Source organism: Phocoena phocoena, chromosome 2 (assembly GCF_963924675.1).
Source record: "Phocoena phocoena chromosome 2, mPhoPho1.1, whole genome shotgun sequence".
Lineage (NCBI taxonomy): Eukaryota > Metazoa > Chordata > Mammalia > Artiodactyla > Phocoenidae > Phocoena > Phocoena phocoena.
The window spans coordinates 159,290,224-159,304,760 of record NC_089220.1 but is presented as its reverse complement, the minus strand read 5'-3'; the positions used below and the strand labels follow the sequence as shown (position 1 = coordinate 159,304,760).

General features: G+C 46.0%; 1 protein-coding gene across 3 annotated transcripts in view; it reads left to right on the top strand.

Moving 5' to 3' along the window:
* CCNY (cyclin Y) overlaps positions 1 to 14,537 on the top strand; it is a 126,358-nt gene that overhangs the window by 96,791 nt on the left and 15,030 nt on the right. For 2 of the 3 annotated variants that reach the window (XM_065870960.1, XM_065870961.1), the window contains 2 exons: positions 4,945 to 4,979; positions 10,115 to 10,215. In XM_065870960.1, coding sequence (XP_065727032.1) covers positions 4,945 to 4,979; positions 10,115 to 10,215 — 136 coding nt within the window. Of the gene's footprint in view, positions 1 to 4,944; positions 4,984 to 6,717; positions 6,731 to 8,298; positions 8,306 to 10,114; positions 10,216 to 14,537 lie in introns of all 3 variants that reach the window. The other variant, XM_065870959.1, reaches the window with a different exon arrangement.

Below are 14,537 nucleotides of genomic sequence, written 5' to 3'. Positions count from 1 at the left end.
AGGACACGGCCTCCGGTGGCTCCTGCTCTCGTGTGGCACTTGCTCACACAGGCCATATTGCTGAAGACAAGTCCAGCTAATGAACACTTGCCTTATAGATGATGAAAAGAGATAGGTTTTTTAAAATAGGTAAATTTGGTAACTTTAAAGACTTCATTCTTTGGTGAGTTGATCACAGAGAATTGGCTATTTGGAAATGGGTCCTGAGAAACCGCCTGTTTCTTTAAGGTGCTTCTCAGACATCTTAATCGGCTTCTCCATTTATCCCTCTGATGTTAGTGTTTTCTAGGGTTATGTGCTTTTACCCTCTTATCTTTTTGGCCTGCGTACAGCTCCTTGCGGCTTCCATGTCAACTAGAATGTCCAGCCAGATTTTGCTCTGCAGTATTCAAACTCCGTCTGTCCAACTGGCTGCTGGACATCTTTTACACTGAAGGCTATTGGTTCCTCTAACTCAGTGTGTCCCAAACAGAACTTAGTAACTGGGGTTCACCTCCTGCCTTTCCCTCTTCCCAGACCAGAGAAGGCCCTTCCCTCTTCTGGTGCTTGCCTGCTGGCTGTGGTGCTGGAGCCGACCGTGCTCGTTTCTTCCAGCTCCAGGATCAGTGACAGCAGGCCAGGAGTTCAAAACAGCCATGATGGCAGCGTTTACAGCATGGAAATTGGCAAATGCTACAAGTCAGGGCATTCTTCTTCTTCTTCTTTTATTTAAAAGGCATCTGTTAAACATTTATCAGCCACCATTGCATCCAGCTTAATCGAAAGTGTATCAGTTTTTACCTCTTCAGTGTCACCTTAATCTGACTACTCTTTCCCATGCCTGTTGCTGCCACCTCCGTCCATAATTTCTCACTTAGATTCCTGCCGCAGCCTCTGGCCTGGCCTTTGACCTTTTCCCTTCCCAGTCCTGTGTCTACGCTGCTGCTAGGTGAAGAGACTTTCTGTAAATCAGATCTGATTATGTCACTTCCTTGTTAAAATTTTTTTGTGGTTCCCCAGTTGCCTTGATGTTAAACTCCAAACGGCTTAGCGTGATATACAGGCCGTTGGAGGTCCGTCCTCCGCCGTCGTTTCCAGTCTGTCTCCTTTTGCACTGTGTCCGCCACGCTGGATCGCTTGCGGCACCCCAGGGCGCCACTCGCCCCCTGCTCCTTTGCGTTTAGCTGGGTTTTCCCTTCTGTCTTCCACACAGCTCATCTCTTCAGTCTTCAAGGCTCATTTCTGCTATCACTTCCTCCTTGAAGGTGTTCTTGACCCCTCAGGCTAGATTAAGTGGTCCTGAGGGTAGCCTGTGAATAGTTTCTTCATATCTGAACCATACTGTGGTATTTAAAACTATTTTCTCATATGTATCACCAACGAGCTCCTGGAGGGAACGGAACGTGTGTTATTGGATCTCAGTATCCCTTTGCCTTGCTCTGCCTGATACGGAGGATGTGTTCACCCTAGGTGGTTGAAAGGAGGAAAAGACAAAGCTAGGAGACATTCTTGATTGGATTGTGATCTGTCTTCACTTGGGTAAACTTCCATTGCAGCACTCCCTCCACTTCCAGGAGTACTAGAGCAGTTAAAACCTGTGGGTTCCACGTGCTCCAGTTGTGCCCCCCTGACCCCAACCTTGGAAGAAGTGTTGTAATGTGAGCTTATAAGCACACATTTTCATTTGAATCTGGTGATCTCTTCTTGAGGTCGATGTGCTCCTTTGCAGTTCAGGATAGGCTTCTGGGTGGGAGACCATGGATGGGACCATGGCAGTTATGCTGGGGCAGCTCTGCCCGGACCACGGCCTTCACAGCTCTCTGCTCTGAAGACCCTCGTCCTCCTTCCTTCCTCAGCACTCGGCCTGGCAGCCAGGCTCTGCCTGCCACGCTCCCTGCCACCGGCTGTTCCGTGATTCTGCGTTAGATGTGCCTGCATTAAGTCATTAGGAGCTTCCTGGCTGTTACGTTCCTTTTCCCTCTGAATAGCAAAGAGATTCAGGCTGGGCTGACTGTGATCACGGAAGGCGTTCCTGATCAGACCTCCCCAGCTGGCTGAAGTTAGGGAGGTCCTGTCCCGAGCCCAACGGACTGCTCTCTCGGTCACTTCCTCACACATATGAGATGTCAGTGTGGACTTTCTTTGTATGAGAACCACTCAACAAAGAAGGGACCAAGGGCTCCTTGTAGTGGGAGAGGAGGTGCCTGTGAGAGATGAGTCTGCTCAGCCTGGTCTTTTCATGCTCTCATTTCTGCTTGTGGGGGAGAATTGCAGTTGATTTTGTCTTTTCCTTTTCTATTCCATTTTAATTTGCTGTTTTCAAAGACATGAGAGCCTACTCTTTTAAGTATTAGGAGAAAACAGTCAAAGTGTATTCTTTTTATTTTAATTAGTTTGGTTTTTAGAAAAGTTCTTTGCCTTAAGAAAGAAGTTGGACAAAAATGAAAACCTATGTGTGTGTGTTTGTGTGTGTGTGTGTGTGTGTGAGAATGTGTGATCTGTGTGTTTTTCAGGAGTTCCTTGAAATAATTAAAGGAATAAAAGCAACTTGTCCCTTGAATGACTTGAAGCCAAAGTAGAAAGACTAAAATTCAGAAATTAAAATGTGAGCTCTGGTTTTCTTTGCACAGTCATTCAGAAACACTGACATTGAGAAGCGTTTTGTGGCCTTCCTCTCTTTGGGGTCCTGCTTTTGTTCCTGGCAGTGTTGAACTCCTGCATGATGAGAGGACCAGCCTTTTAGTTCTCCTTTAGTCAGACATTTGCAGGCAGCCAAACCCTGTGCCTGTGAGGGTCCCAGTTCTCTTTATCATGGTCCTGGGTGCCCTGTTTAGGGTGCCTGTCTCTCTGGTTCCCCGTCAGTCACTCTGTGTGTCTCCCCACAGCTTCCCAGGTTCCACAGGGGATGCTTTTGCAGTGAGATATTGAAGAACCCGTAGGAGCCTAAAGCTCTTACGCTGCTGATTTTCATGCTATAAACCATGGAAAATAACTTTTAAAAACTATGAACTCCTTTAAACATTTTTATGTTGGCCATACCACTTTTTCATGCTATCAAAGGATGTAATTTCTGATGTAAACATTGGTATTTTAAAATAAAACTGTCCCTCTTTTAAAAAATGTTTCAAATAATATCTTAATACCATGGTGATTTGATAATCCACCATCAGCAGTCATTTAAAAATGTATGAACACGCTCTTCTTTAACAGTTGGAAATTTCATATCATTCCTTTCATCTTGAACTTGCATTTCCGTGCCATTTTCTTCATAGAATTTTATCCTAATGTAATATATTCGATTTCTAAAACTCACTTGTCACACTCTCATACTTCTATGAAAATATGGATCTCACTCGAATCTAATTTTTATTTCTCATAATTATAAGTCTCTCAGTGTTATAAATTCTGGATTGTGGTATCATTATTGTTAGTTCCCAGTTGATCAAAACAATACAAGCATTAAAATGTTTATGAATAACTATTAAACAGAAAAGTGAAATAATTTTTGGAAAAACATTTCTTACTGAGATATTTCTGTGTATGACTATTATATGTAACTGGAACGAGGTGCTAGTCATCAGATCTTCTTGTTTTTATGGATGTGTAAGTGCTGAAGAGTTTTGTTTATACACATCAGTAGGTGGGGATGGAAGGAGCTTTGTTAATCACTAAATTCTTTCTACTCTATTTGGTTTATATGTCAAAAAACTCCAAGGGATTTATCATCCAAAATAATTCCTAATAGCTGCAGTTCAGTCTTCAGTTTTGTTGACAGTAAGGAATTGGAGTCCACTTATTTGCCAAAGAGTTTCTCACCTGGTTGTAGGAGCTCCGCACTTTCGAGTTTCTGGGAAGTACACCTGAAAGGCTTTACCAGCCATGTGAATGACTGTCACTTGTATCCACTGCTCTTGTCATCTGGAGGCGCCTGGTCTAACCCAACGCGCTCGGGAGCCTGGGGAAGCACCAGCGTTCATGCGCCCTCTAGAGCAGCCTCATCTCCTTGCCAGGCACAGACGGGGAATCAAATCCAGGTTGAATGAAAGAGCCCCACCTGCCCTTTTCCTCGAACACTCGCAACTAGTGTTCCTAGCTTCCCTTTTGATTTAAATATATCTCTGTCCTCTCCAGTGACCTGCTCATTACCTGTGTTGATTGATTAGTATATATTCTCAAAAGTAAGTCTTCAGGAAAGAAAATGCAAAACTCAATGTTACTACATTGTCAAAAAGCTCCTCTGGGTTCCCTGTCCCCCTTCTACATCTTTGGGGCTGAGGGGCCCCCATTTTGGGAAACACTGGAATCTGGGGCACGGAAGGCTGGGTGCAGACCACACCTCGCACACAGCAGCGTGAGAACAGCATTTCAGAAGGGGCAGTGTTTTTGTTGTGAGTTGGATCAGCCTCCCTGAGGGGGGCAGGATGCTCTGGGCGGCCTCCACAGAAGCCGGTTTTCCTCCCCTGCACCAGCACGGAGAGTAATTGGATTCCATGACCAATAATGCTTCCGACATACACTGTCCTGTATTTTAATGCTGTTATGGGTATTGTTGTTATCATATTTCACCCAAATAGTATGGACGTTTATGGGTCTGGTTGGGTTCTAAATAAATAGTCCTGTTATCTGTTGATCATCTTAAATTAGTGGATGCATGCAAGTTTTATGAGATTTACTAGTTGCTACTTTATTTAGTTCTTAGAAAGCTGTTACCCCTCAGTTAACTATGGCTGCAGTGATTTTGTTAGGTGCCATGTTGTCAGTGGGTTTAGGTTTTGCTCTGTTAGCTAGCCGAGGTCAGATCTGCATTTGTGCAGGTTGCATTTCTTATGTAGTAAGTTGAGCATCTGGGCACGTTGGTTGGTGGAAGGATGGGACCTTGACGCAGAGAGAGGCCCGTCCTCAACAGCCTGCAAGGGTTTGGCACGCAGGCGAGTAACATTTCTGTTGCATCTTTTGTTTTCACAGTGAGAGAAAAACGCAAGAGTCTCTTCATTAACCATGTAAGTGGAGCTGTTTCCCTGTGTTCTTCATAATGACTGTCCAGCGCAGAGAGCTGTCATACTGTGTCTGTGATGGGGAAATGGTCCGTGAATCTTGTTCGCACGTGGAAGAATGTGAAGAACGCTGCAGTGCACTCGTGCTCTGTGGGGTCTGTGACTGGACAAGCACGGCTTGGCATTTCTCCCCGGGGCCAGTGTTTGTCCAGAAGCCCCAGACAGCTGCCGATCCTGGGAAGATGTGTGTGGACGATACGGCAGCAGACCCCACTCAGGTCCACGGGAGCACTTCTTTTACACTTCTAATCCTTCCCTCCTACCCGCTCCCCCAGGAGACTTGCTTGCTCTCCTAACTCAGTCCCATTTGAATAAGCGTACAGGTGTTTTCCACGAGGCTGTCTGCCTCCACACACTCTTTCCTCTCCCTCATTGTTTATAGGTCCAGTGGAGTCTGCACGTTCTTTCGACGCTCTAAGAAAGGATAAATTTGACAACACTTTAATTTTTAAAAAATCCAGCTCTAGTCTTTCGGCCATTCTGAGCAGCATCTCCCTGACCTGCTGGCTAGGCATCAAAGATACTTGATCTTTCTTCCTTGAGCAGCGGGTGCAGCCAGCCTCCTCCCACCCCTGCCCCATGACGACCCCAACCTGCACCCCCAGGACTGTGGCGCCTAGCCACCAGGAGAGTTAGAGCCACAACCTCCTTGCCCTGTAAACTTCTGCCCCTTGATGAAGTAGGCGTGTTACCAAATAAGCGTGCTATCAATTCTCATATCGAGAACAAGATTGAAGTATTTGACTTCTCAGGGGGGTTTTCTCAGGATTTCTAGACTGCCTGCATTTAAGTATTTGTAGAACTTGAAGTACTTGGCCCTGAAGCTTTGTGCTAAACAGACTTAAAGCCATAATATTGTCTTTTCTGCCCTTTGAAAATCTGGACAAAATGCAGTTGGAAAGAAATTCATAGCCAGGCCATTGCACTCAAGGGCCTCCACGCCCGGCCCGTGGGAGGCTGGTGATGCCTTCTTGGGCAATGTCAGTATATATGTGCGTGAACCGTGTTCTAAGGATCAAAGAGAAGGTCTGTAGTTTTTATCAGATTCTTAAAGCAGTGGCCTCTTCCCTGGCCCTTTCAAGTTTTGAAGAATCAGTGTAAAGCATCTGTGAAATTACAAGCTATGTCTTAAGGAAAATACGCTGAACATTACCGTGCCCTTTTTTATTTTTTGAAAGCTGTATAAACCTGGACATAGAGCGTTGAGAGATTTGAAGAACTCCTTCCGTAAACCCTCACCCCCATTTCTTCGCCTGCTGGGTGCACTGGAACACTTCCCCCCTCATTAGCAGGTCAGGCGAGGAGCCTGCAGACAAGAGGAAGGGTGGGGCGGAGACCTCCTCCGCTGGTCACTGCAGCCCCTTTAAAGTGGGCTGGAGGGAGAGGCAGTTCTGAGGGTGGCTCGTGGGCAGAGCTGCGCCCTCCTCGTGCCAGTCTGCACATCTGTCTCACATGCTGTTGCTGACCTCACGCTTTGCGGTGTGCACAGTCCCAGTGACCTGCCCCATGCTGTGCATCCTGACTCAGAGTGTCCTCTTTCCCCTGTGAACCCTCTCACCTCCCGACACAAAAAGCGGAAGCACACAGTTGTTGGAATGTGCTCAGGTGTGCTTATTCCTATTAAAAGAAATTTCTGTGCTGCCTTATGTAGCAGACTGACCAGGGTAGCAGCATAACCCTGCAGACCACATTACAGAGTAGCATTTCAGCTCTGCCCACGACAGGAAGAGCCATTGGAATGTGCCGTTGCAACCAACTGAAATAGAATTTGAGTGAAATTACCTGCAGCTTCAATTAGGCTAATAAACCAGCTGTGCTTTTTAGGTTTTGGGACACTTGGGTGTCATAAGTTAGAGCAGTAGAGAAGAGATAAGTAGCAATAATAATAATCAGTACAGTCTATTGAGTGTTTTACCACGTTTGTGCCAGGCTCTGTTCTAATTGGTTTAGTGTACTCGATAACCACACCCGGGAGGTACTATTTATCACTCCCATTTTCCAGATGAGGAAAGTGAGGCACAAAGAATCAGCCAGATGAGCGGTGGAGCCAGCACTGAGGCCCAGGGGACTGGCTCCAGAGCTGCCCTCCCAGCTCTCCTCCTCTGTGCTTCTCAGATGGTCCCGCCAAGCCCCACCTGGACAGAAGTTGTTTAGCTTATTTACCTGAAGTCAGAGGGAACACTCTTTTCTGGATTTGGGCCCAACTAAAATTTGTAATTTAATTTGTTGTTGAACTCTGGAATGACCGTTATACTTTGCCCTTATTTATAAAACCTTCTTGGTTTTTATTTGCTTTATCGTGAGGGACGTTGTTTCTTTAATTTCTCCTTTAAGTGTCTGAATAACCTGCTTAGTACATGTTGCTAAGATAATCTACAAAGAGGCTGCTATTTGCTAAAAAGCAGTGGCCATAGGTAAGCCATTTAAGGAGAGGTGAGGGAAGATGATCACAACAGGGAAATAACTTCCACCAGGTGGAGAGAAACAAGGGTTTTCTGGCTCCAGAAACACGTTAGCCAGCAGCACATGTTGGCAAGTGAAAGAAGCTGACTTTGGGAACAGTCGCCAGGGAGAGGGCAGTAGAGAAGGAACCCCTGGCTGGAAAAGAGGGGGCCTTTCCCTGGCTGTGAATTTGCCGAGGGAGACTTAAAAAGTAAAAGGAGGCTGCTTCTAAAAGAATTATTATAGATTTTAAAGCTTGAAACCATTTGAGGATAAACCCCTTGGGGGACTTTTAACAGTAAGCTGAGCTAGGGCAAATTATAAAGATTAATATTCTAATCAGCACCTGTGTTTTAGATGTAATTAGATCAACAGTTATAGGAAAATTTAATACATTACAATAGAGATGCTTAGGTATTTTAGAAAGGCTTGTGTAAAGGGCTTTATTTAAAGTTTGTAGTTTATTTAAAATTTGCTGATGTTTTGGTTAGCTGATTAATGAATCTTTTAATTAAAATGTGAAAGTCTCTGATTATAAATTGTGGGTGGCATTGTAGGTGGCTGGGAGTCCGGAATCAACCCCCCGGAAACTTAGGGGAAACTCATGCCTTTTGCTTTGGCCTAATTTTTCTGTAACATCCTCCTCCCCTCGACGACAGCATGCCTAAAGTGAATTGATCATTCTAAGTTAAAGGGAAAAAAAAAAGATATTAAAACAGAATGAATCAGGAGTTGAATGGCCAGCCTCCCTTACCCTCAGCAAAACAATCACAGTATTTGTCTTAATATTGAGACAGGTGATAGCTGTAAAAACTTTGTGAAGGAACAAAGTAACTAGAGAGTGTTATTTATCAGTTAAGCAAGAGTCACATTGTTAGCTGGACTTGGAGCCAAAAGAATTTTGTTCAAGCCCTAGATCTACCACCTGATAAATGGGGGGCCTTGAAAAAGCCTTGACGTCTTAGTTCTCCGATCTCGTAGAATGACTCCTGTCTACCTGTTCACGTGGTAGACTGAACGGGAAGGTGATCTGCAAACTGATTTTAGCAACAGCTGACTATGTTGATGTTATTATTGTTATTGCTCATTGGATTTATAGGTAAATTTTGTATACTTTTCCAAGTTCAATAGCAAAACTGATGAAAGTCTTTCCAGTGTTTTAAGTATGGATATAGTTTTTTCATGAGTATTAAGCCATAGAAGTCAAGGAATGAAGTGAGTGTGATCCAGGAACTGAAATTTTAAATACTCTAAACCTTGCTTTTGCCTCTTTGGGAGATTTGCTCTTTTTTTTTTTTTTTTTTTAATTTATTTTTGGCTGCGTTGGGTCTTCGTTGCTGCACGCGGGCTTTCTCTAGCTGTGGTGAGTAGGGGCTACTCTTCCTTGCGGTGCGTGGGCTTCTCATTGTGGTGGCTTCTCTTGTTGTGGAGCACGGGCTCTAGGCACGCAGGCTTCAGTAGTTGTGGCACGCAGGCTCAGTAGTTGTGGCACATGGGCTTAGTTGCTCCGCGGCATGTGGGATCTTTCCGGACCAGGGCTCGAACCCGTGTCCCCTGCATTGGCAGACAGATTCTTAACCACTGCACCACCAGGGAAGTCCCGGGAAACCTTATTAAATAAGAAGTAAATGTTAAAAGTATCGAACAGGGCATTTGGTCTCTGATGGGCTTTAAAGCTCCCTTCATGTTCATAAACCATGGATACTGAGGGCTTCGTTGTGGGTGGGCACGTGAGGCAGGCAGTGTTGTTATCCTTAAGGAATTATCTTTTTTGGTTGCTGAAAATGACCGATTGTCAGCATAACACCAGGCAAGTGGAGACTTGTTTGGATGATTTTATTATTTTTTTTCTAACATGCTTTGAGCTAGAATTATCCAGATTGATGTCTACTAATCATATTGCCCACATAATTGCCCAAAATCGACTTACTATTCAATTAGATGTCATCCGAGTGTAATTTGAATTCTTTAAATTCTTTGTTCTTTAACAGTATATTTCAGAAGTAGATCTTAGTTCTGAAGTTTTCTAAAGAGCTCAAAATTTATGTAGCTGTGAAAAAACCAGGCATGAGACTGCACAGGCACCCTACCTGAAGCTTATACATTGGTAGTATTTTCAAAAGCATCGGATAACTTTCACCTATTTTTATCTTCACCTCCTGAAATTCAAGATTAGGAGATTCTAAATGAACATTGGCTGCATTTTCCATGGTCCCCAAATTGACTGTATCCGAAGAATAGAAAAAATGGGTGCAGTGGACTCTTGTTTTGATCCTGGTGCCTCAAACCAGGATGCTGCCTTCAGCAGGGGCTTTCATTGGTGTGATGAGCGCATACTTCTTGTTTCTCAGTGATTTTACGGACTCTGCAGCACACGCTTTGATGCTCGATTGCGAGAGTGTACTGTTCTGATGGAGGTTGGGGGCCAGGAGTGGTGGTGGTGACTTTTCTTTGTGGAAGAACATGGAATTTCATTGTAGGAAGGAAGTGGGTTTGTACTGTTCTTGCTGGTAGTGTTAACATTTCTCACCAAGACACTTTTCCTCTATAGGCTGGTCTCAAGGTGAAGGGGATGATGTTCCTTGGAAGAATTTTGAGCCCTGTCTAATTGTCCTTGTCTTGTTGCCATTGTTTTTTAGCATCCTCCAGGACAAATAGCAAGGAAATACAGCTCCTGCTCGACTATTTTCCTAGATGATAGCACAGTCAGTCAACCAAACCTCAAGTATACAATTAAATGGTGGGTATACACATTTTTCCTTAACTGAATGTCTTTTCTTTTCCTTAACCTGATGGCTAACTGGTTGGTTGTGGGGTCTGGGAGTGGTAAGATTGGGCAGGGGGAGGCCATATTCAAGAAGTCTTTTTAAAAAGTGATTTTGGGAGTTAAAATGTGGGGTGTTCAAAATATTTGTCTATATTACCATTTACATAAAAAGGCCAAATTTTTCAGTGATTTTAAATGTAGGTTAGAGCATATTTTTGAGTTTTGTGCATACTTTCTACCTTCCCACCTCCTATTGAAGCCATCCTGGCATAAGTCTGCTAGTATTTTACCTTCAAGATGTAATGGGTCCCACTTTGACGTGGGGTTGCAGTAGAAAGCAGGCTTGGCACTGTGGAAGTGTATTTGCCTGGAGCATGGAGAGTGGGGTTCTGACCTTGGCTGTCTCCCCAGCAGGGAGGGTGGGGTGAGCCCCCTCGCTCTGGTCTCTTACTGTAAAATGGGGCTTAAGGGAGGAAAGGGGGGGCGGTCTTCGGATAAAATCTTTTCCCTTTGTGGTTTCAGTGCTCTTATTTTCAAGGGGGAGGTGGGAGGGATGGAATGCTGGTTTTTCCCGAAATGTTCCCACTAGCATTGTGGTAGGAAGCCTTGATAAAGGTGCTGGGGTCTGTGGCCTTTGGCTCAGCTATGAAAAACCTGGGATATTTTGCCTCTGCGCTCATTTAAGAAGAGTCCACATTTAACAGCAGTCCACGTTAGCATGTGCGGTGAGTGTTTGTGTTTGTAAATAAGAAGCCTTCTTGTGTTCCAGTGGGCCAGGCGTCCAGGCCTCAGAGCCCTGTTCTGCATGTGCCCACACATGGCAGTCAGGCCTGCCAAGCAGTGGGGACGGTGCCCCCTCCAGGCGGAAGGTGGGAGGTGGGCCCGCCTAGAGGGAGGCTGCCTTCTCCCCTATGGGTAGCTTGTTTCTAAGATCTAAACGGGAACGTAGCTTCTTCCCTCCTTCCGTTGCTGGTTGAGGGACCAGCAGGCATCACCCCACAGTGGGCGCTCACGGCTGGGAGCCCACATGTGCCCTCGCTCTACCGCCCTGCCCTTGGCCGAGCTGCCCTACCCTGGGGCTGGGCTCTGTGCCGGGGTCTGGGAGGTGCTGGGGCAGGAAGCAGGAGCCTGGAGACCTGGCACCTGGCACCCGCTCGAGCCCTAGAGCCCCGCCTCCCTGGGGCCTGGGACCCTCCATCCAGGACTGGCGGGAGCTGTGGGTTTCCAGGGGCTCGGACTCTGTTGCTCAGTGCTTCACCTGGGGATGACTTCACACTGCCACTGGTTGTGACGCAGACACTCCGGGGCCCAGTAGGAGATCTGGGTGACAATTTGATATTTCAGTGTGGAGTCTAGGAGGTAGAAGCTCCGCAGTCACAAGTGTGGTCTGTGAATCAGTGGTTCCAGCTCGCCACACCCGCAAGGCCCCCGAGGGCTTAGAGCCCCACTGAGGTGTGATGTCTGGCCCCGCAGATCCAGGATCTGGAATGTCAACCCCTCCGGGAGATTCTCATAGGTGGCCAAGGCCGAGAACCCCTGGTGTCAGTGAACAACTGCCTTCGAGTTCCCTTGTAAGCTTAACCTGTGGTTAATACCGGGAGGAAAAGAAGCTGGACAGCTGGGCCAGTGATGATGGCTGAGTGCCGAGAGGAGGCATCCAGTGTGGATGCTGTGGCTTCCCCTGGTCCAGAGGACGCTTCTCCACACCACCCAGATTTGAGATGCCTTCAGTCAGTCGCTTATTTGTTTTAAAATGTGCCGTTTTTAAAAATGTACGTTTTGGACCTGGGAGCTGGGTAGGGTGGGCCCTAATTGTAGCAATACCATCAGAATCCTTCCCTGTAAATTCCCGTATGTCACACGTGACCTGGTTCTGGTCATTTTGAGGTGTTAGCTGGCCTGGGTAACTTCAGCCAGGGCCTTTGACAGCACGAGGGGAACGAATGTCATGAAGGGCAGGGAGATTGGAAGTCTGAAGGCCCTCCTATTCTAAAATTCTGCCTAACCGTATCCTACACCTGCCAAGGCCCTTGTGACCTCCTGTCCCAAGATGTTAAAATTGATACAAACTCATTAATCAGTAGTTCAGCTTCCTGTGGGCAGAGTGAGCGTTCGTGGGCTGAACTCGCCTCCTGATAAACCGTGTAGGACCTTGGAGAAAATGCTCTGGGTTCTAACAATAGCTTTCTAAGCTAATTTTAGAAGAAAACCCTTCTGGGGGGTTCCTTGGTGGCCTAGCGGTTAGGATTCCAGGCTTTCACTGCCGTGGCCCAGGTTCAATCCCTGGTTGTGGAACAGATCCTGCAAACCACGTGATGCGGCTGGGGTGGGGGTGGGGGGGAAAGGTTACAAAAGAACCAAATGGAAATCCAGGAGTTGAAAAGTACTCTGAAATAAAATTCATATTAAAAAAAAAGAACAAGAAAAGAAAAGAAAACCCTTCTGTAAATCAGGGATTGCCAAAATGAACACACATTTACGAATTCTGGTTCAGGAATGGGTGGAGGGTTGAGAGTGGCTCTGACTGTCAAAGAGAAGCAGCAGCAGTGTGACACATTTGGGCACGATTCTGTGCTCATTTTCTTCACAGGCATAATATCTTCTCTGAGAACTTGATTTTCCCAGCTTTCTCCTGAAGGCCAGTGGCTGTGGTATGAATTTAGTTTGCCACCCACCCCTGTGCCGCTGTAACCGACCCAGGCCCCGAATCCTGTGTGAGCACGGGGATGGTGCCCAGAGGACGGGGGGAGGGCAGCGAGGGCCGCTCGCAGCTGCCCACACCATCCGCAGCCCCGGGCCTGAGGGTCGAGAGCAGCTTCGTACACCCGCCAGAACCCGGCACCTCTGACTTAGCTCTAGGTGAGAAGTACAGCGAGGGTAGTGCCCGCGGTCAGAAACATGTTTTGTTTTCCTGACCAAGAAAATAGCATTTCTTCATTCCCAGCTCCCCTTCCCTCCTGGCTCTGCAGCAAGGGCAGTTGATCTAACCCTCTGGTCAGCCTGTCCTGGGTGACCTCACCATTTTCTGAGGACATGGCAGAATAAGCAGGCCTCCAAAGCTGGGCATTTGGAGTAAAGCCTGAAGCCTGGAATTGATTCTGTTTTCAGCTGACTGTCCTTTGCCCCCGGCAGTCACTTCTTTCACAGTGACCGACTGAGCTGGCCTGTGGAGCTGGGCCCAACACGTGCGTCCTCAGCTTGGTTTTCTCACTTTCCGGGGTGTGATCTTGAGTGGACATTGGCCTACAGGCTGCCACTGTGTTTTACGGAGGCCTGAGTCATGATAACGTCCAAGCTTGCCTTCAACTCTGGAGGTCTGGGAGACAGTAACCTTGGGGCCCCGAAGACCTTCACTCCATCTACAGAAGCTGGAAGACCTCTTGAGGTGGAATTATTCATAGGGCAACAACAATAATAATAATAATAATAACTTTGCTTTAGAACTTTATATTTGAGATCTTGCTTTTATACACTTCATTTGATTGTAATAACCACTCTGTGATGTGGGTTGAATTGTAATTTTTTAGATGAGGAATTGAAGGCTCTGAGAGGTGGATAAACTCTAATTGATGAAGGAGCCAGTTTTTAAACCCAGCTGGTCTGACTTCAGTGCAGTGGTGATTTTCCTGTGATGTGCTCCCTCACAGGGGAAGCAGGGACCATATTTTTCTCAATCAATCAAAGCAACTAAAGTAATCACTATACCAAACCCAATCATATGAAACATTCAATTTAATCATCACAGCAGGACTGTTAAATGAATAAAACAGTACTTTCTTCCTTTTTTCTAGAGGCAGCATTATAGAATGAAAGGGCATAAAACCATGATACAAGTCGGAAATCCCGACATCTAGTGTCTCTACCTGAATTTTCTTATTTATAAAATAGAAACAGTAACATTTATTATTTCCCATTGCAGGGCTTTTAAGGTACGTGAAGGCACTTTGAAAACTGTACCATTATTTTTTAAACGTCTGAAGTCCCTTCACCCCACTTTCCTTCATCAGCTTAGATGCTTTTCAAGATGTTAGGAGGAAGAGAATATATTACATATGCTCAGGGATACTTTTAACACTTAGCTGAAATCATTTGAATTAATAGATCTGGAAAGAGAGATTTAGAAGGAGATGCTTTCTTTTGATAGAGATGAGCTGTTGTCATGTTAAGTCGTGGGTGAACATCTGAGCTACTCAGAGTCCAGCGTGCATGCCCAGGTCTCTGAGTGAGTGCCGCCGCCGAGTGAGCTGAGGTGTTTGGGACCCAGCCCTCTACCTCCATGTTGGTGCCCTGGATGG